At 38.3% G+C, this 22,439-nt stretch overlaps 1 protein-coding gene across 3 annotated transcripts; it reads left to right on the top strand.

The window, feature by feature from the left end:
- The first annotated feature begins 1,310 nt into the window (after window positions 1–1,310).
- On the top strand, window positions 1,311–21,755 carry LOC121941515 (adhesion G protein-coupled receptor G1-like). Of its 3 annotated transcripts, none has more exons than XM_042484331.2 (16): window positions 1,311–1,708; window positions 10,003–10,081; window positions 11,308–11,603; window positions 12,285–12,471; window positions 12,732–12,777; window positions 13,057–13,171; window positions 15,079–15,201; window positions 15,418–15,534; window positions 16,230–16,272; window positions 16,406–16,512; window positions 16,767–16,882; window positions 16,992–17,254; window positions 17,344–17,443; window positions 17,670–17,944; window positions 19,323–19,469; window positions 20,097–21,755. In XM_042484331.2, exons 2-15 carry the CDS (start codon window positions 10,018–10,020, stop codon window positions 19,448–19,450), a joined length of 1,980 nt encoding a protein of 659 aa, XP_042340265.1. In that variant the 5' UTR covers window positions 1,311–1,708; window positions 10,003–10,017; the 3' UTR covers window positions 19,451–19,469; window positions 20,097–21,755. The 3 variants fall into 3 exon arrangements, with proteins under 3 accessions (XP_042340265.1, XP_087937061.1, XP_042340256.1); XM_088080935.1 differs by having other exon boundaries at window positions 1,312–1,493; window positions 1,588–1,708; window positions 19,323–21,755; XM_042484322.2 differs by having other exon boundaries at window positions 1,312–1,708; window positions 19,323–21,755.
- The last annotated feature ends 684 nt before the right edge of the window (window positions 21,756–22,439 follow it).

Here is a 22,439-nt window from a genome sequence, read left to right as displayed (position 1 = left end):
TTAGTCATGGTGTTAAACTGAAATTTTGCAATATGGGTGAATAGGCTATATGCTTGCAATTCTTGGCTTAATAAGGAATCCATTAATGAGTATACATTTATCTGCAGTCAGCATAGGCTACAGCAGTTGTGTTTTAGGTGGAATAAATGAAAAATGGTGGGACAGCAACTACTTTGCACAGATGCCAAAGCACAGTTTGACAATGGCCATAATTTGTTAATGCTCGGTTCCCTGTTTGTAGCTATACTCTGTCGGTTTGGGTAGCTTACTATGCTTGCTAGAGACCATTCTTCTCCAAAAAAGAACACGCAGCACGCAAAAAAATGCTTCTCTGACAAAGTATGTAGCAATGTTTTTTCTGCAGAACTACTCCACATTAAATCTGCAAATTCTTTTTCCTTAAACCAGTGTTTTTTTTAATAGCAATAGGCCCTATGAGGTGAAAATCCTTTTTTTTCTTATGGTTTAAGGCTTACTATTTTTAAATTCATGCTGATTCAGAAGCTAATCCACATCATGGTGACCACAGTAACTATATTCTTTAAAAGCAATATTAGACCCTGTGATTTCTGCCAGTTGAGCAAATGATGATGGCAGTAACAACTTGGCAAGCAGCCAATCAAAGTGCAGTAGGGCAATAAGCAGTCAGCCCCACATGGCACCAAAGTTGTGCCACTGGCTTTTATTACCTGGCCTTTTGTTAACTGGCATTTGGAACACCATTTAAAAACTTTTGACCATAAATAGTAAAACAGTGATACATACTAGCACCATCAAGGTTTATTTTATGAAATGAATGAATCCAGAATTACAATCATTCTTAAATTTGCCCCACTTGCCTTCACAAGAAATCAACATCAAGTCCTACTGTAGCCTATTTGTCTCTTGTATTTTGTTTATTGTGCATAAAAAATGATAATATCTCAATAATAAATACTAAAATATTTAGCTTCTGTATCCCAGAAATTTGTAGACAAAGTTAATCTGTAAATTAGCCCTTCAGTTTCAGGAAAATATATGGGTCTGAAGTAAGAGAACTAAAAACACTTAAGAGGTGATTTATCATGGTATTCATTTATTTTTACGTTTGTTTGTTTTTTTTTAAATTATTATCCTTTAGAAGGAAAAACAATAGGGAAAGATAAGATTACATAAATTATACATACACAGTTATATTAAGAGTGCTTCTCTATTCCGCCGCTCAGGTTGCATGTCAGGTTGAGAGCCTACACTGTCTATGGTTGAGAGATGTATTGTGAAAGTCAATATCGGAAACTGTACTCCTTTCATCGTAGCTGCCTTCACATCAGCTCTTGCTCACACCTCGCGCGCACTGATAGTGTCCGCGAGCACAGGCTGTGTGTGACGACTCTGATCAGCCCTTCAAGACTTTCCATTTTTTAAATATCTTCAGCGTTGTCTCGTGTGTTGAAGACGCAAGAAATGACCTGAAAAACTACGAGTCAACACGAATTAAGTTTTTTTCCCCTCTGGTCAGCCTCAGTTCATGTGGTTCACTGAATTTAAGCGTCCATCCTAGATTGTCACTGCGCTTTGAAACGTTAGCTATTTTGACATTTTTTACAGAGTCCAGTTTGTTTGGAACAGCGGGACAAAATTTTATCTGGAGACTTGAGGCATCAGGAAGTCTTGTGTTTTTCAGGAGGAGACCAGAATCCTTCGACTGCTGACAGGAAAAGTCCTCAAGGTAAGCCGAGGAAACATAGGTTACTAAGGTTATTTGTAGCATGTAGAAACAAGCTATGCTATGCAAAGCAATAAAATTCATTTGTCATTGAAATGACTGATATTCATTTGCAACGCTATTTGTGACCCTAAACATATAATCACTGTTAAATGCTAAGGTGTAACAGTTTTGTTTTAAGAAAAAAATATATAAACCTATTATATGTAAATATATATATATATATATATATATATATATATATTTAATTTAATTAATCAATTGCGTGTCCTGTCGAGTAACGTGATAATGAGTTGAACCTGACTCTGCTTACGGGCAACTTTTTTACGGGCAACACCATTTTTGCGGTTATAGATTGAGTTGCTATAGCCTATATAATTGATTGTAGGTGGGCTAATATCTTATTTATTCATGTAGGGACTGTACTTTATTTATCGTAGTAGACAGGGGGCTGCGGCGTGACTTTGTTGGTTTTGTTTTTAATATCATGACCCTACCTGGAGTCGCAATTATATTTCTTCAGGCATCTCTGAGTGACTGAGGAGAAATGCATGATCCTCCCTCAGTCATTAGAATACCATATCTCACTGTTTCTGGCTATGATAAATGTTGTGGTTTAGGAGATTTTTAAAGAAAATATGCCTTTAAAAACCCACTTGCGGGCTGAGTTCTTAGGAGCATTTAAAATAAATATAAAACATGTCCATTTAAAGCTGAATGTCTCTACCCTAAGCCAAATAAAAAAAACTCCCTGGTGCGTAAAAATTATTTGAAATGCCTCCCCTGTTTTGCACCACCCCCTCCATGCTCATTAATAATGAACAGTCCCTTATTTGTTTGGTGCTGGGGGTCATTATTTACAGTAACAGGGTTGAACACAGACTTGTGCATTATTTTCTCATGAGTGTACCCATGATGGCGTTCGATGTGAAAAGGCAGACATCAAAGACAGGCAGCAGGGACTTTAGGGCTCTACCATGCTCTTAGTACAGCTCTCATATGCGGTTTCCTGACTGTGCTGAGGCGCACAATCAAAAGACTTCACTCAGTCAAAAAAAACCATAGTGTGAAAAAGCCTAAAAAAAATATGGGCATTGCACCAGTTTAAACATTTGTAAAGCAGCGCAGATCAGATGAGCGCTTGGTGTTTGAAACTGAAAGTGAAGTTAAGGGATTTTTTTTTTTTTTCCAAACGCTTCAGCCCTTGAAATGCAAATATTGCAGTGGATGTGTGACTCATTGTAAGAATAAAAAACTTCTCTTTTGTGCTGACTTCATTTTTCATAATGAGGAAAAGAAAGCCCCTGATGGCAAATCAGACCTCGTGACCCACACCTAATGCCACACTGGGGGTGCTTTAGGCCCTAATAACATGCTGGCTTTTGTCTGTGTGTGTGTGTGTGTGTGCGCGTGTGTGTGTGTGTTGTTTTATTGATTCATTCATAGCCCCAAAGGAAATATCTGCAGCATTCCACCTGCTCCTCCAATTTCCTCACAGACAACGGCAAGATACAGATAAAGGAACACATACACACTCATGCAGACACTGCATCACTATGGCGCTGCCACAAAGAATGCAAGGTCCTTTGTAGCCCCGGGGAAATGCCATATCAGCAATATTATGTCTTTCACTTCAAGTTGAAATGTTTCTGTGCAGAAAGCTTTGATGCTCATTCCTGCTTTGACACAGCTCTGCTGGCTTTTATTTGTTTGTTGCATCTGGTGGAAAAAAAAAGTTCATAGGAATACTTTCCATTTGATGTTATGAGTCTCACTTTCAGAAAGGTATTCAGTTTCCGCTCAGTATATGACTGTAAGCCGCCGTTTTTATACGCAAGCCCTGAACTGCTAATATGCTGTAAATCAGCATGTCACCAGCTGCTGCTTGTATTGTGCCTCAGGAAAACAAACCCAAATCTTATCTTGTAACCATGTTGGCAGCAATGCATAACACTGTAGTACTGCAGTCTTCTCACAGCAGCAGCTCCTGCAAAAAGACAGTCGAGGTCAATGTGTTGCTTCAGCACTAAGAGTGAAAGTCTTTTTCTTAACCAGTTTGCCCAACATGACTGGTTTGTGTATTACACTGTTAATTTGATTCCGTCCTTATTACTAAAATTCTTAATGGGTGAAACTGGTATATTTCAGCCTGCACCCTATTTTTGTGTTTAAGTGACTAATGGAAACAACAATTTTTGAAACTGGTTCAGTACTGAGGGAGACCATTGCAGCCAGCAGCAGCAAAATAGGCTGCAATGTAACTATTCAGGGTGCACTTCTAATTTGCCTCCAAAAAGTGCTTGTTTTTGCCACTGGCAGGCTCAGACTGTTATTCTGAGAGTTGGACACTGTTTGGTTGTTTTCAAGCAAACCAGTAGTGGAAAGACAAACCAAGACAGTTGTTGTGAGTTCTATTTTTTTTTCTGTCTGACTTTGAATGAAGTGTGTTTTATGGTGATAAACTGCTTTTTATTTAAATGGAGTCTGGTGAGTTTGGCTGTAGCCTTTTCAGAACTGTTTCTAGTTAAATAAAAAGGATCTTACTCTTTAACAAAAAAGTCTGTCATGTACTTATATATATACAAAAACAAAAATCTTTAGTCTGTATAAATTAACTGTGCAAACATGCCCAAAGTGGTTACATTGCAGCCTGTGTTCACTATTGCCAGGTGCAGCATTCTGGCTTTATACTGGATCAATTTCAAATATTGTTGTTCCCATCAGTCACTTAGACCGTTACCCCTTACCCTTAAGAACTGGAAATAATATATCCAATTAAAATATGTATGATTTCAAGATATACATTTTCAAAGTGGTCAGAAACCTCAGTCCCCTCCCTGTCATTTTGACTGAGTGTGTCTGTTTTTTTTTTTGTTTTTTTTTGTGTGTGTGTGTGTGTGTGTGTCTTTTAGCCATTGGCTTAAACAGCCTCCAAACCAGCCAGTGGTCTCTGACCCATATTCACACTCGCTGTCACTTCAGCTCTACAGGCTGACAACAAAGAGCAGCTTTTGTTTCTTAAATTACGCTTCCGTGCACATTCTTTGCTCCTTCACTCTGCTGCTTGCTGCTTGTGGAGGAGTGGGGTGGATTCAAAGTTAAACTCATGCAGGACAAAATTTAAAGTCTACTGTGAATGCATGTGCAAGATAATGATGTGAATTTTGATGTGTCAGGCTTTGTCGTTAGCTGAACCAGAAATGCGCTGTGCAAGCGACACCTTACTCCAAGAGAAATTAGACATGAAAATTACTAATAAAATGTTGTTCAGAGGAGCAGTCAGCAACATAGAAGAACAGATATGAAAGGCAGTCAGAAAATGAGACATTCAGATGCTGTAACATCTTAAAGAAGAGCAGGAAGTGGTATTTTCTCGAGGTGCTTTAAGGTTCTGAAAACAGGTCATGTATATCACAGGGTTTTTAAGTTTAGATCATAGGTGTAGCTGAAGCTTAAAATCAGCCTTTTGGTGTAATTCATAGCCAGACCTGACAACTTCAATTATCTAGGGAATTTGGACAACTGCAGCCTGTGACATCATCATGCACAGTGGTGCTCTGAGTTAAAAGCTAATCTCAGCATACTCAGTGTGACGATACTAACACACTAATGTTTAGCTGGTATTATGTTTACCATGTTCACCATCCTGTCTCTGTGTTTTAGCATGCCAGCATTTGTAGAACGCAAAGAACAAACTGAAATGTTGACCCAATAATGGTGCTTATAGAAAAGCCAGGTGATCACCAAACTCATGTCATGCCAATCCATCAAATAGTTTTTGAGACATTTCACCCTAAAACCAGACTTTTCAGACATTGCTGAAAAGAGTTGGTACCTTGCCCACTCTCTGTCTGTCAACATTATCTGCTGTCTGTGTCGCGCATTGTTTCGGCTGCCATTCCAATTCGCATGAGGTCAAACGAGACTTGTGAATATGAGGGTGTGAGTCAGACCCTCATGTGACGCACAGATGGGAATACACATGCAAAATTTTACTGGAAAACACAAAGTGACAGACTGGGAGGTCAGGGGTTTGCGGCGTTTGTCTCGTTCACACATGCATGGGTTGGTGGAGGTTTTGCATGTGTTGACACATAAACACACATTAGGGCTCTATATGATCCTGTATGAGTGTAGGAGTGACGAGCACAGTAAGGCAGCAAGTTTCAAGATGAGTGTGCGCTTGGTACTTACAAATGAGAAATGCTGGTATGTGAGCAGCGTTCCAGTCTGCGTCTCGCACACACATCCATTTATGCCAGTCTTTGGTCAGTGCCTCTCACACACCCACATAAGGGTTGGAGAGTGAAAGAAAAGGGGAAATTCTTGCGCTGAGCTGATGCCTGGGCGCCATGCAGGGACAATAGAGAGGGTGTGGGGGTAGAGAGAGAGTTAGTTTACACGTAGTGGCAATTCAGCGAGTTGAAACATGTGAGAGAGCGACATTAAAGTAGTTTGAGTCGTACTTAATGTTCTCTTATGAAGCACCAAAGGAAAAGTTATGTTAAATGCACATACATATACACTCTATGTAGTGGTAAGACATTTTCAGACATGTTCATTTAGGGCAGCAAACACATACAAAAGGGGTTTGTGTTGTCAGTGGGGGACATTTTCGCCTTCTCTCAAACATCTCTAGAGAACTGAGCCTTCCACTGTGGGTTCTTACTTTAAGCTGTGGGTGGGGTGACTTTGGCCACTTCCTTCAGTGCAGCGAGTCTTCATCAATACGCTGTCTATAGTCAGAGAGCCATCACAAGCAGTCAGGGCTGACGTGAGTGACACATTAATGCAGCCGGTGAATTCACCAGCAGTGTGATGCCAAACGACTGTTGTAGAATCTTGTTGTATAGTAATGTGTCATCACTTCACCCCAAAACATGACTGCGTAGTCCTGCTTGGGTCTAATTATAGCAGATGTGGAAATTGTTTTTATGTGTAGTTATCACCAAACCCCAGGCAGTTTAACAACATTTTTGATAACTTTTTGAAAATATCCCAATTTACCTTTATTGTCTTTGTCATAGGATTTTCTGTTGTAGGAATTTTAGATTGAGACAGTTGACACAATTCAGCTGATCTATTAAAGAAGCTTAAGTAAAATCACTCTGCTTTTTTTCTTTGTTTAGCTTTTTTTTAATGCAATGAACAATTCTGTATCTCTATATTCTATTCTAATCTAATTTTAATTGATAGAGATGATTACAGATCTAATATTTTACTTTTTCCCCATGTTTGAACAATAGTCAAGTTCTTAATTTTGAATAAAAAGTGATAAAGCAGTAAAGTGGTATGTACATATAAAGTAAGACAACTTCGTTTTTAACTGGTAGAGATTTTGGAATATCATTTATACTGAGGTAACTTTCTATGCACTACAAATTAATCTGCTGAATTACTTTGATTTTTCAGTTGTTTATTTAGCTGGATTTGGCAGCCAAATTGCCAGATGTAGTCTACATATGCCATGCTGCAAGTTTCTCTATGTGTAAGCATAATAGACTGCAACCACATTTGTAGGCTGTTTGACTGTGAAGTTTGTTATTGAGAGCGAGTCAGGCCTAAACCAAACCTGAACCATTTCTTGGTATTGGCCTCTATTTTTAAATAGAATCATTTAAACATTTTTTTCATAGAGATTTTTGTCCCATTTATCAAACAAGACATAAACATGAGCTTATCTCAAGGTACAAATAGAAAACTGTAACCAAAAGAAAGACAGAGACAGATCGCAAGAAGCAAAGAAGAAAAAAAAACCCAAACAAACAAAAATACATGTATCATAGTGGATTCAAGCAGGGCAGACCACCTGAGGAGGTATAATGTTATAATTCCAGGCCAGGTAGACTATTCACCTAGTTTATAATGGGTGCCAGGTGAAATAATAAAATAGCTTAATTGAGCCAGTTAGAGTGCATCTGAATTTCTCCAGATTGATGTTTTGCATCACATCTGTAATCTATTGGTAACATCCTTACCATTAAATAGAATTCAGTGTCTTGTAAATTGAGAAGAAAAAGCAATAACTTTCTGTAAGTGAAAACAGACACTGGAATTATCTGAAACCAAGAAGGCATTCTGTAAGCCTTGGAAATGATGTCAAAAAAGAATGAGCAGAAAGGGGCAGGTTTTGGGCAAGATCGCAGCATATGCAGCAGTGTGTGTGTGTATGTGTGTTATATATTAGTTCCTTAACAAAACCACTGTGAAGTCACACCTTAGTGCCTTTTCCCCATAAAGTTTTATTGTCGCTCTTGAATTTAAAAAAGGGAAGTGCCAAAACCACAAGTCATGCAGAGTAAAATACACAGAGGTTGCAGTTTCACACTATCTTCCTTTGCCTTGAAATGAAAGTACTCTAAATTATAGGTATTATAGTGCATCATCTTTTGTTATTGTAGAATGATAAAGTAAAACATAAATATAATGAAAACATTTTTTTTGCAAGATGTTTTTTTTTTCTTTCATGTGTGGTAGTCATGTAGCATGCTGTATATTTAAAATAACTTCTGGTAATGCAGTTTGAGTACACTTCCAACTGGTTGTCTGCCCCCCTTGTATTTTCATAAATAATCAAAAAGGTTTCTGTAAACATAATATTTAAACACATTTTTGAAATATAACTTTTCTATCATGCTAACCTATTGGCCAAACTTATTTACAGTATTAAATGGGGTTTAGTAACCTAAAGCCAGAAATTTTTATTTTAGAAGGGCATGTTTTTGCAGACACCGGACATTTGATTGATAGATGCTTGATAAGGCATCTATAGTGAGTGTCTGTTTGTTAGTCTGGCTTGTAAATGCTAATGCTAGTTAAGCCTGGTTCAAGATATCAACCTGAAAGCTATCCTGAACAGGACCAGGGCTAGGTCTGTTCTTTATTTTGAGTATCTGTTCATCTGCTGCTCCCTAACACTCTGACTTCAGTGTGCAAATGCTATGTCTGCTAAAGGTTAGCAAGCAAGATCGAGTGTCCCCAGGAGAGTGATGTGAGCACTGTTGATTTTGTTAAAATGACTTTGGAGCTAAACATTGGTCCCTGAATACAGTAAACAGTCAATACCAATGAAGCATGTATTGAAATATTTAACTTTGCCATCTGTTTAAGTGTTGAAGTGTCACATACCACACAAATTTATCCTAGCTTGTTTCTCTATATTGCTTTAACATACTGTGTGTGTTTGTTTATCAGTCTGTCTCTGAGTGGTTTTCCACGGCTCAGGTCCTTCTCCAGTATCAGGTGTGTGTTTCAGCATATGTAGTTATAAATAGCCAGTTGACCCCCCTAGGCAATGCAGCTTGATATGTTCCTCTGTTTCTTTTTGTCTGTTTTTTTTCTTTCCATCGCTGCCTCTCTGCTTTGTCTGTGGTTCAGCCGGTTCCTGTCTTGTGATGTCAAGGACAACCACGACAGCTCTGTTTCCCTTTCATACTCAGAGTCTGTATCTTCTCGCACGTTGTCGTGTGATGATGTGGTGTCTGTTTATTTTAAATTGCAAGGTTTGACCATGATCCGACAAAGTTGGTAAATGACATAAATCTGGAACATCTGTGTGAGCACAGCTGTCTGGAATGAGTTGGCATGTTCAGTAGAAAATGTCAGAAAGTCAGAGAGACACAGTCTGAAAGTCAGACGTGTGCGTGTGAGTGTGGTAAATTGACACATGCTGTGTGGTCACACTCACATGGTTCTCAGTAAGTCTAAAATGATGCAAAGTGTTTTTTTTTAGGGCAATGTATATTGTATTTTCTTCTACTCTAAATACTTGAATGTCTACAGTGTATTATTAAAATAGTCAGTATCAGCTCAGTGTCTTTCTTCCTGCAGTGAGTAAAATCTTACTATCAGCTGATGGAATGACTGAGTTGTCGGTTGTGTGTTAGGATGTGTGCATGTGCCCGTTAAAGAGAAAGACTGTTTCCATTGATAACAGCACAGAAAGGTCCCCTTTGTGGGTTTTTGACATGAACTCATTTGTATTCATTGATAAGAGAGTATAGATAAGAAAGCAGGCGTCTGGATAAGAATAGTATCGTTAAAAAAAAAAACGTGTCATGTCGAACCTATGCCGCCTCTGGATAGGGACTTTTTATTTTATAAAGAATGTGTGTTTGCACATAGAGTGAATGTAAAGGAAACAGTATGATTGTGTTTCATTGACCTTTTAGAGTCATAATCTGTCAAAAAATGCACAGCGGTGGAGTTTCCAATCTGCTGATTGTCCCTGCCGATGCAGGATAAACTAATGAATGGTTCCTCTTTTACAACTGTATTTCTCTTTCGTTGCTTTCCAGTGACAGCTGTTATCAATGGAGCCCCGACTCACAGATATCGTGAGGGTTGTGTTCATCTTGATCATCCTCATCTCTGCAGGTAAGATAACCACACTGGGAAAACAAAACATGTTCATCTTAATTAACTCTTTGAGCATTACTTTATTTGTCACAAGTAACCAACATATTGTAGCTCCGCCTTGCCTGTTTCTGTGTATGGTATACGTTGTCATGAGAGGAAACATTCAAGACGAGACATTCAAGATGAGATATTCAGATACGACGTATGGTAGAAACTTCAAACAGACACCACACATTTCCTCTGTGGAGGAGATGATCTGATTAGATTTTGAAGCATTTTCCGACCAATATTCATATTTGTGAGCAAAACACAGCAACTTTAAATTCCTGTAACTTCTCTGTATATGTGTAAGTAACAGTATTATGGCACAATTGATAACATATAATGTATATATTGGAATTATGACCTGATTGCTATAGTTTGTTATGTTTAATATTTAGCAATGTGAATTTCAGGAACATGTGCCTCCTATATATGAAAATGAAAAATATTCTGCCGACATTCCGATAATTCCACTCCACCAATGCAGTTTTACTTGTACCGGGAAATGTGTGAGGGTCAGTATGTTGAAGCAAGGTAGGATGGGCTTCATTAAGAGATAGCAGATTCTGAGGTTTAGTAAATGATCTTCAGAAATCATTTAGAATCTTATCTGTTGTTGTAAATTGGCCTTTGTAAACTGTTTAAAAAACTCTGCAAGAGTACAGACAGCATGTGTAACATCAGTGTTGCTCACATATGCATGCACACACGTAGGTTGAATTTTGCATTTTTATTTTAAACATATATGTGCACATGTCAAACACAGGGCTCTGTTTTACTGCACTGACATATTGGCTTTTTCCTATTGTGCACTCACCTGAGACAGTTTGACACACCACCACAGGCAGACGCATGTACTGTAATTTTGGTGCTGATGATATGTTTTTTTCTGAACATCATTTCACAAGTCTGAAATCTTATTAAAAGTTTTATAAGCCCATATGAATATTGGAGGATGTGGTTTAAAATGTGCCTTATTTTCAGTAAAATAACATATACATATAACATATTTTATAATGGCTGTTTTTTGTAGTGTGAGCTCATCTGTGTGTAAACCTTGAATGTTTGTTCACAGAGTTGCATTCACAACTCTTCTTTAGATTGAATTTATTTTACTATTTTATTTACTAAAAATACATTATGCTTAGAACCAAACATTAAGCCCCCTTTTGTCAATGTCCACCTTCCTTTGTCTTCTTCAGGTTTAAGCGAAAATGACCTGGACTGGAAATTTTGCGGCACCTGGCGCCATGGCAATGACTCCCCGAGCCTGAAACTCAACCTCTCCCCAGGCTGTAGTATGATGTCCATCTCAGCTACTGGAAGCACTCTGTCCATCGATGGGCAGATCACAGCTCAGTGTAGGCAGTCTGATGTGATTCTCCTCAAGGACCTTGGAATTGGTTCTGGGGAGGAAACTCACTTCTGTCTGTACTGGGAGCCATTGCTGGACCAGTTGAAGCTACAGGTGAATCAGACAAAGGAAGAAGGAGGCGAGGTGAGGATTTGTAAACCAGGCGAGGCTGCTGCATAGAGGCAGAGGAGGTTGCTTCCACTATATTTTTTCACAACCAAGACAAAGATCATCATCATATTATTTATGAAATTAATTTTCAAAATCAGTTATTGAAATTGTGATTAAGAGAAAGACAGTGACACTTACAGGGCAGGCTCAAGGGGAACAGGCAGTCTGTGTGGAGTGGTGGGATGGGGTGGGGGGGCAGTCTGCTGTCCTCCTCAGGGTGCAATCTCTTTAATGTAATGTGAATTTAATGTACTACTTTTTTTATGCCAATCTGCTATTGGCCAAAACACATAAAATGATGCTTCAATGGAGTACATTCTCCTTCACCAGTCAACAATTAGAATACAATATTGACATTGCATCGGTCCACTGTATTGTACGTGTGTGTGTGATGAGCTGGCAGTGAGCAATATATAGATTTATACTGTAGCAATGCACTGCATTTTGGAAACTGGTTAAATGTGAGAGGATGGCAAGGACAGTTTGTACAGGCTGTAAAGTAGAAGGTTTCTGAAATGAAAGTACATGAAATGTGTTCGACTTAAAGAAATACCAAGTGAAAAGCGTTCCAGTTCCAGTTATGCTATCGTCTTAATTGCGTTCCTTGTTAAATAGCTTTATAAAAGTTTGTTATTTTCTTATTTTGTTGCACAGGTTGGAGGGAAGAACCTCACTCTGTGCTGGCCTGCCAGTGTGCAGGGCTCCTGCTGCACCGATCTGTCTGATGGTCCCAACACATCCGAAGCAGCCTACGGCATCATGAATGCTATAGTCAAAAATGATTTTGTCACCAGCAAAATTCGAACAGCCTACAAGTTCGATGCACATTCCATCGACTGCAGTAAGGAAGAATGAATGTTGTCTACAGTACATCTATAAATGGAATATATTTAGCAACATAAGGGTTTTACTGATTGTACACAGATTATTTATCTGCTCCTTTAAGTCAGTGGATTACATTTTAAACACAAGGACTCAAAACTTAATTCAACCCAAACTCCAAAGATAATGTGAATTAACTTTAGAGTCAGATTTCTGTTTAAGTGTGAACATTTTAAAGTTTAACATGTCTAATTCTACACTTTGCCTTTTTTTTTGCAGAAGCATTGTGTAGTCAAGAGAGCCAGGGATCCACCCAAGTCAACATGTAATTTCCTCTCTCTGTTTTCTCAAATGCACATTTACTGCCGAAGTAGCATTGAACTTTTTTTTGTCAACATCCTTTTTCACATGAGTTTGTCTTAATTGCAAAGGCCACTGTTTTGAACCTTTCTGTAATCAAAGGAACCTTTACCACAAACAGGAAGCTACTTTTTATACTATGTAGGGGTGGGGGTTACAAAAATAACCTTGCATCTTTGAGAAGGCCATATGGAACCACAGTTTCTAACGTAATATCATGGTGTGTGTTGATGTTTGTGTCCAGAGCTAAAGAGACTGCGGTGATGTCCTGGGATGGGGTTCATATTCAGCATCCCTGCGCTCGCAGCTACGAGGTGGAGATGAAGAAGGATTTCAGAGGCGAAAACGTCATATCACCTGTAAGACCAACGTGCAAACACTCACACATTGTAGATGTGTGAAGTCTGTTTAATGCTTGGGTTCTTGGAAACAGCAGTCGAGAGACCAATGTTACAAGGAGGTCAATTTGGTAGCTGTTCAGGAGCTTCAAACATATCATTACATCAAAGTATAAACTGTTTCTTAGCTCAAGAATAAATTGAACTTTAGAATTTACACCACATTGTCAGGTCATGTGTTAACATATGCTGCAGCGTGCACAGGCCACATCAGCACAATTGTGGCTACACTGGTTTCATTTGAGTTGCTTTTTAGCTACATATTGAAAAATTAAGCACATTTCCTCTGAGACAGAAACTCAAATACATCCGTTTTTTGTGCTTGTGTGCGTCTTTTGCTGGAATCATAGAATTTTAGAGATTTTTTTTTTCATTATGTATAAAACATCAGTGTGTTCAAAGAGTTTCATAAGCTAGCAGACTATGTGTCCTTGCAAACATTTTTTTTTGCTTATCACCAAAGTTACAATTTTCCTGCTAAGCTGTTAATATGGCTAATGAAAATAGATATTCCACTTATATTCCTGCAATTCCATGCAGTTGTGGTATTTGTGCATATTCCAAAATATTTTGATTCCAAGTCTTACACAATGTTTAAAAGTAGGTGTGTTTTCCCCTCTGACCAGAAATTTGGGGGGTTTTTTGGGCATGTCTCTACCCCAGTCTTGCACACTGTTGTCAAGTTGATTTGAGTACAACTTATCCATAACATTGCACAGTGTGGATTGTAAACTGGCAAGAGCCCAATGGTTTTAAACTGTGGCAAAACAAAACAAAAAAACAGTTTAGACACAGAGACAATATTCCGAATGCACTGTATCCAAAGAATGCTCCTAAAACCAGAATACTATCAGCATATCCCACATTTTAAGATGAAAGGCCTTACTCAGAATATCCAAAGAAAATGTTGTTTACATGACCGGTATCAAATTTGGAATATTTTGATATCCACAATAAAAAAGAACATTAGTGTGCATGTACATGTTGTCATTCAAAACACTGATTATTTTTCTTTATTAGTGACTTGATTGCTCAGTGTGTGTTTAGGAAAACCGAGATAGCAATAGGTGGAACGAGAATTTAAAAGTTCTTTATCAGTGGCAGCAAAGAGAGCATTCCTGGTTATAGATAGACAATCAGTTGATAATACATAATTTATTTGAAAATTAACTCATGACCTCACATATTCATTTATTCACTTGAAGCCTGTTATTGCACCAACAGTGGTCAGAGGGCATGGAAAGCATTGCGCTGACTTGTCTCCACTTCACAGTATAATGCTGCTTAATTGAGTAGGCTGCTTCACTCCTGTGACTGTTCATGTCCATCTTTAATCAGGGGCTTACTTTATAGCAGGTTTTTAACCCACTGAATGAGTAACCGTGTAAACGTTTTCATTCAAGTCAAGGGTGGTGGTGATTTAGTTAAGAAAATAGGTAAGAGGTTAACCACATAAAAGTGAATGATAGCTGCATTTTAGTGACAAGTAGAGGATGGATTTTAAAGGCTGACATTTTTCCTCCAAACTATGTATCTTAAAATAGGGCCATTTGTGTAAGTACCCAGCAATCCCACTTGCAGATCTACTAATTACAGCTGTGTACAGCATGGGGTTGTGATGCACTCTCACAAGCACAGCAACAGGGCGGTTCAAGACTCGCCATTGATGTGAGAACATTTTAGTTAGTTGTCATTGTTCCTACTTCCTGTATTTAATGTAATAATCAAGAACTGATGCTCAGTTTATGGATAGTGGTTTTATAGTGTCAGTGTTCACTTTGCATGTATTGACATGAAGCACAACTGATCTAAACCCTGCTGTGCTGTCTTTAACTGTGCAACCCTGTGGTCTTTACTCTGTTTTCCAGGCCACTAGAGGTGTATCTGCAGAGTCCAATACCACTGTCTTCCTCCCCCCTGCTCTCAAAAAAGCAGCAAAAAACACCAGCAAAGTAGTCTGCACTTTCTTTAAAAACAACTCACTGTTCCAGGTAAGGCTCTGTTTGTCCTCAGTCAACACAGGCAGTGGAGAGGAGAAGTCAGTATGACTTAATACACCTGCCTCCTGTGTGCCATTATTCTTGATCCAAACCAAGACTTTGATACAATACATACATTGACGCTGATATACTGAAGTTCTGTGAATTAATATGTAGACTGTGTTATATCAGGTGACAGATAAAGATGTGTGTTTGTGTGTGTTCCAGGACGGTCACAGGAAGAACAGGGTTCTTGATGATGTGGTGGAAATCAATGTGGGGAACGAGGTCATCACTGATCTGTCCGAGCCAATTAAGATTGACTTTTACCATGATGTCCTACCTGTAAGTTTGTGTGCTTTTAGTGCCCTTTTATCTGTATCAGTGTGATCAGTGTCCAGACTGGCCTGTATATAAAGCTAAATACAATGAATTGAGTGATTAACTAATTAAAGCAAAAATATGTGCTGGTCCATATCTTACTTTAATGGTTACCACAGATACATATTGCTTTTATGAGCAGTAGAGTTGGATATTTTTCACAAACTTCTCAAATGTTGGTTTGCTGCGGATGCTGTCAATCCAAAACAAGAGGCTTCTATTCAGTTTTGTGATGTTGGCCTCCAGCAGTTCAACTTATGAACACAGAGAACACACAGAAACCACTTGAAGGTTTCTTTTCTTGCCTCACATCTTGCAAAAACAAATGGTGATGATGTTTCTACTCTGAGGACAGTCTGTTGCTTCCTCTCTGCAGCGCACACATGCACATAAACCCACTGTTCAGTGTCATACGTGGTCTACATTATTTTTACGTGGTAACTTCAGCCATCTGTGACAATGTGTTTAAACACAGACTACAGACACATTATGCAGCAAGGACACAAGTAGTGAATATGATTATTGACAGTGGTAGATCTTTCAGTTACTGCAGAATCAATTGGCAGTTGTTACCTTGAAACATTACTATAAATATGAATGTGTGGCATCCTAATGGAAAGTGATAACAGCCCACATCTCTCTCTCCCTTTTCGTTTCAGGAAAAATATCCGAGGAAGTGTGTTTCATGGGACACCAGGAAAGGTTGGAGCCCTTTAGAACCAACCTCATAAACAATATTCATTCAACATATATATGAAGATTTTCCTGTTTATTTACTGTCACTCACCATAGATGCAAGATAAGTATGTTTAAATGCATATCTTTTTTTTTGCAGATCCATTGCAGGTCAATTGGTTGGTGGATGGATGTGAGACAAAACTGAGAGGGGCTAAACACACGGAGTGCCTCTGTAACCATCTGACCTACTTTACTGTACTTGTGGTGAGACATACAACAGAAAGACTGCTATTTTTTCACACAAGAAACAAAACATACAGAAAGTAATGTGATACAGGAACATTTTATTACCAAGAATTATCAACAGCCTACAGGAATTAGTTTATATACACATACAGACATAATCAAACATATCAATTTATGGTGAAGAAACACACAGCAATACATAGAGAATTAAACGTGTACACTCATATTTTGATGTATGAATGACTTGTTCATTGCTCCTCATATACTGACAGCAAATGGAGCCTCGTCCAGTGCGCCACCTCCTGGCCCTGACTGCTATTACATCTCTGGGCTGTGCTGTGTCTGTGATCAGCTGCATAGCTCTCATAATTTTTCTCTGCAAAAAGAGGTAAGAGTACTTTTCGGGGGCTTATGCGGTTTACCAAAAAAGATGTATATTATATGCTATATTTTAACAATTAAGTAACCTAGTCAATTCCATTTCACTCTCCCCCCAGCAAGCGATCTAAGGAACAGTCCATACCCATCCACTTAGGCCTAGCTGTGTCTCTCGCCCTTCTAAATCTGCTCTTCTTCTTTACTGGAGTACTTGCCAACGGGGTTGGGGAGAGCATGTGCTCCTGGGTGGGGGCAAGCCTCCACTACACCCTACTCAGCTCTTTCACCTGGATGGGCATAGAAATTTTTTACACTTTCTGGATGGTCTACTTGATTTTCAGCCCCTCACCAAAGCCGTATATATGGAACCTGATTGGCTTTGGTGAGTGTTTTAAGTAATATCTCTAAAAATGTACTTCATGGTGCATTAAAGTTAACATCATAATAATATATGAACTTTGAAAATTTCAGTTCTCCCTGCTGTTCCTGTAATCATCCTGGCTGCAGTTGGTGACATTTATGGAGTGAGAAAGGTGGTGCCAAGCGATGACATCCACAATCCCTATCTGATGTAAGCAAGATTGTTTCATTCAATTAGATATTTTTTTTGGGGGAAACATAATGCTTGGATAGTGTGGAAATAAAACAGTAAATTATTAAGTTACACATCCCATGATTTAACAGTTGTCTTCAACAGGAGCATGGTGGACTGTCTGTTGAATATTGTTGTAGCATTTTATTCATCCTTTTTGGGGATTATTTGCTTTTCCTTCACTGAGTGTATTTGGTGTTTTCAGGTGCTGGATGACAACTACCTACAGTGCCTTGCTGGCCCACTATTTCACCAATATGACAGTCCTGGTTATACTGGTGTCCTCGGGCATTGTGATGCTCTTCCTGGTCTACAGGAAGATCCGAACCAGAGATGAATGGAGGCAGAACCGTGTGGCTTTTTTCAGCATCTGGGGCCTCAGCTGTCTCTTCGGGACAACTTGGGGTCTGACATTCCTGGACTTTGGGCCCCTCTCTGACTTCATTCTTTTCCTCTCCTGCACCCTCAACTCTTTTCAAGGTCTGTGTTTGCTTAGGTTTATATCATGTTGAGACTTGCTTTTTCAGACATTCAACTGTGTCACCAGACACATATTTGTCACTTAGGCAAACACACTGATCCAACATGGAAAAAACACTTGAAATAAACCACGACACACTACATTTTTTATCATCATCTTATCGTTACCACCTTCACACAAGGCTTAACTATATATAGTCTGGGGTATTTTCATTGTTGGCTCAGAGATTTGTGGCTGTGTATTTGGAGCCAGTGGTCCATTGTATCAGTGTGGGAATGAGACAATGGCTATGGTTAATCAAGGCCTTCTGTTACTGGTGCCTATCAGAAGAAAAGCTGTTTCCTCTCACATGCAGGACGCTTGTTTTTGATTCAGGTCTCAACCTGTTAACCCCATTTTTGCTGCACATTTGCAGTTCAGTAAGAGAATTTCTCTGCCAAATGGCACGCCTAGTTTTTACAGAAGGTGAACTTTATGCACAAAAATTGTACAGTAAATATGTGAGGAAGTACTTGAGCATTATGAGAAATACACCTATTTGCTTTCTTACTGAGAGGTAGATGAGAAAACCAGAATATCTCTCATATCTGTTTTGTAAAAATTTAACTGCAGCCAGGAGCTGTTAGCTTAGCTTAGCACAAAGACTGGTAACAGTATCCGCCTACTAGCACCTCTAAGACTCACACATAATGTTAATCTGTACAAAAATCCAAAGTGTAAAAACATGTTGCAGATAGTATAGTATAGATAGAAGATAGTATAGTATAAAGATGGTCACAGACAGTAAACTCTTAGCAATAATCAATTTTGTCACATTATTTCGTCTCATATGAAGTCTTGTAAACTTGGTGCTATGATACAACTAAAACCTTAAGTGATGAGTTGCATCCAGTTAACTCTTAATTGACTAATTCGGGACTGAAACCAGGGATTACTAGCAGGCAAACATTTCCTTTATCAACACAGTAATACTAAAATGCGGATGAAATGCCTGAAAATTTTGGAATACATACACAAACATCTTGTGCCAGGTAATGAAGCAAGTTCTTTATTCACAGTCTACACCTTAAGCATGCAGGTTGAATCTTTTTTTTTTTTTTTAAAGGTGTCATATCCTATAGTTATTATTTTTCTTAATTTGAGAAAACACTGTTTACCTTAGATTTGATTTAGAAACAAGTTAATTTAGGTTCTCCCACTGGAAGATTGTCTTGTTTTAAATCAGATTGCAATAAAGTAATTGTACAAATGTATTTGAAACCTGCCTTGACCCATCTCTCTACCTTCCACTTAGTGCACAGCTCTTAGGGATACTGAAAAATTAGAATAGAAAAGGAAAACGAATGATTGCACCTTTGTTCTTGTCTGTTATCCCAGGTTTCCTCCTGATGCTGCGTTTCTTCATGCTGGACCGGATGCGGAAACAGGCTGGTGGCTCTTCTCTCGGCAGCACCAGCACCGGGTCCACCAGGCAACACATGCTACAGGCCCAGGAGAAGAGTTAGATGGACCTAAAAAGAAAAGGTGTGGCACATAAATCAATGCAAATCAAATCTGCAGCAGTAAAGCTTTTTATGTAAAAAAATAGTCTTCTTATCAAAGTAAATGATAAAATGGAGAAGAACGGTCCACCTCTGACTGCGGCACTGTAGAATCACTTTTTCTTCAGCCGTAAGTCAGTTGTCAGCTGTGGTTTTTCCTGGGAAAGCTGAGTCAAGTGAATTCCCACATTTGAAGAGTGACTCTAAAAAGCGCTGACTGAGCTCTCCATACATCCTACAGCTCTCATTCTTGGTGTCCTGGGTTGGTAAACACAAGTACACAGTGAAATTCACAGACATCACCTCACTGGAGCACCAGATTATCAAGTTAAATTGACTTAATCAGTGCAAAGTGTGCGTATGAGCCATCTCATGAGGAGAAGAACATTTTGATCCATTTTGTTGTAAATTATTTTTGTTTAGGTAGAGCTACAGATCAGACTCAGAAAAGTGTAAAGCACATGGATGGAGATTAAAGGTCTTCACGTGTCCCAAATGATGGACCTGAACCCTAAAAGACCTGGGAAATGTATTCAGTGATCCAACCGGACCTGAAACGAACGTTTCAAAAATATATTTACATGACACATATTTGCCTGATATATTACAGATTCGACAGGATGCATTTTGGAGAGGACTGAGGACTCAGGGATCTCGGGTCTTGGGTTTATTTTATTCACTCAACAAACCTGGTAATTTAAAATTGCAACTAAAAATGCTATGCTACTGCTTCAAATACCATGTCAGATAGGCTTACAACACAGACTACTGTTCTTCCTCGTCTAAATGGATATAATGTTTAATTACATTGCAGATGTCTATTTTTATTTTTTGTGTTTTTCAATTTTCACATTTTTTGTGCTAACAGTTTATGGTAGTTGCAAGCTGCTTAGATCGCATATAAAATAATACCAGTTTGAACTTTTGTCATGTGACACATCAGTAACTTGTTTAGATTGTCCACCATTAATTGTGCAGTTCAATTTATGGAAACCGTGAGCATCAGAGTACAGTTCATTCAGATTTACCGGCATGGGAAACAAAAAGGGGAAAAAAGTTGACTCCCTGCCTTTGAAGCAGTCATGGAGTCTATATGAGTCCATTCCTCAATCATTTATATTCCTTTAGACAGATGTAAAATGTTTTTTCATCAAATTAATCCAGGTTAGGAACACTGTTGAGCTATCCTCTATCCTCGGCTCTGTCTCCAGCTCCACTGATCACAAGAGACCATACTTGGATATTACACAAAATGATGAACAGACCCATGACCACCACTCACAGACTGAGATTTGACTCAGAGCAAAAATGTGGACCTGAGCTTGCACAGGTCCTGCGTCTAAGGGTCTAGGTAGACCCTTAGAGACCTCCAATGGAGATTACTGTAATCACACTCTGCTGGAAGTATTTTAATCAACAAAATCCACTTTGCTGTCAAAACATCATTAAAAAGATACTTGATTCTTCTTCTCTGGGAAATAGAGAAGGAATGACAGCATCACTCAGGAACTCGTCATACAGGCCTGGAGCTTGTATTTGTAGAATACCTAGACTGGGTCTAGTTTAAGAAGGGAAAACTTTTTTTTTGTTTTATTTTTTTTTATTTTTTTTATGGTAAACTGGATGTAAAGTTAAGCTTTATAGTACTGTGTTGTCATTTTTGTAAAGTTGTCAGCAAAGAAAATCTATAGGCTATATTATTATTGAAGCTCTCTTTGAACCTTAGATAAGCTTTTTATTTTTTATTTTGTACTGTGTATGCTTTTGTGTTTTAGCTCATTTTAAATCTTTTTAGCACTTTAGATTCTCAGCCTTTGAAAAAATTTTAATTATAGAACCATAGTGAGTTCTTTTTTGTATTGTTCTGATGTGCATAATAGAAGGCATTATATATATGGCTTGTGCATTATAAAATAATAGCTGAATGTTTTATAATATATGACTCCATATTTTTTCCCAGACTGTATTCAGACCTTCAGTTAAAATGTTTAACATAAATGGACCAAGTTGCATTTAAATTAGGGTAATTTTAACTAGATGTGATGTTAGAATGTGATCCGATTTTAAAAAGAAATTTCACTTTTGTGTAAAGGAAAATTCATTGAGTAGGACATTTCTTTCATCTCATGTAGAAACCACAAGTAAGTTATTACATACTGTGATATTTGCACTTTTTTTATTTTCTAAGGGTAAATTTATGTCATTCAAAACAGTGTGTACAGTTGGGTGTATATAGAAAATAAAAAAAATGGCTGGGTATTAAAACAAATGGTTGTGTGTGTGTGTTTGTGTCTAAAACTAAGTGTGCAGCAGTGCAAAGTAAGCACATTAGAGGCTTGCTGTTTTCCTGCTTTGCCGTCCCTCCTCCTTATCTATGCCTGTGTGTGTTTCCTCCCTGGAGGTTTCAAATTTCTTGTTCTCTTCACAAACATGCTGCTTGCTCATCATCGAAATTCTCAATGTCTCTTCTATAAATGTGTGTGTACAGTTTTTCTCTCCCAAGCTCATGATACCGTGCTGCCTTGCAAGAAGCTGACTAAACCAAAAGCAGAGAAACTTAAAGCTACCGCCTTTTTTTTTCTTTCTTACATAAGTTATCTAAACTGTCAACCCATGCAGACATGCCAAGTGAAAGTGTGATAAAGATGGCCTCGAGCCAGAGCCAGAGGAATACTGACAAAAGTAATTAAATATTCATAAAAGCAAAACATTGTGCAGTTCTCTACTGTTTATTCAGTCGAATTTTCATGGATATATAGTATATAGTATAGATATATAGTATATGCCAGCATCCTACCATTATTTTATAGTGTCAAAAAACATAAATTACTTCAATAGTATATTGCTGTTAAACTTATTTCAGTATTCTACAGCAGAATTTGAGGTCTGCAGTGTATTGTCTCCAAAAGGCATCAGTGTAAACCGCAGTTTGTGGCCTGTGCTTGTAAATGTG

This window comes from Plectropomus leopardus, chromosome 1, assembly GCF_026936395.1.
Source record: "Plectropomus leopardus strain MGB_pleo_1.0 chromosome 1, ASM2693639v1, whole genome shotgun sequence".
NCBI lineage: Eukaryota > Metazoa > Chordata > Actinopteri > Perciformes > Serranidae > Plectropomus > Plectropomus leopardus.
The sequence above is the reverse complement of the archived record's forward strand: the minus strand, read 5'-3'. Positions and strand labels throughout refer to the sequence as shown.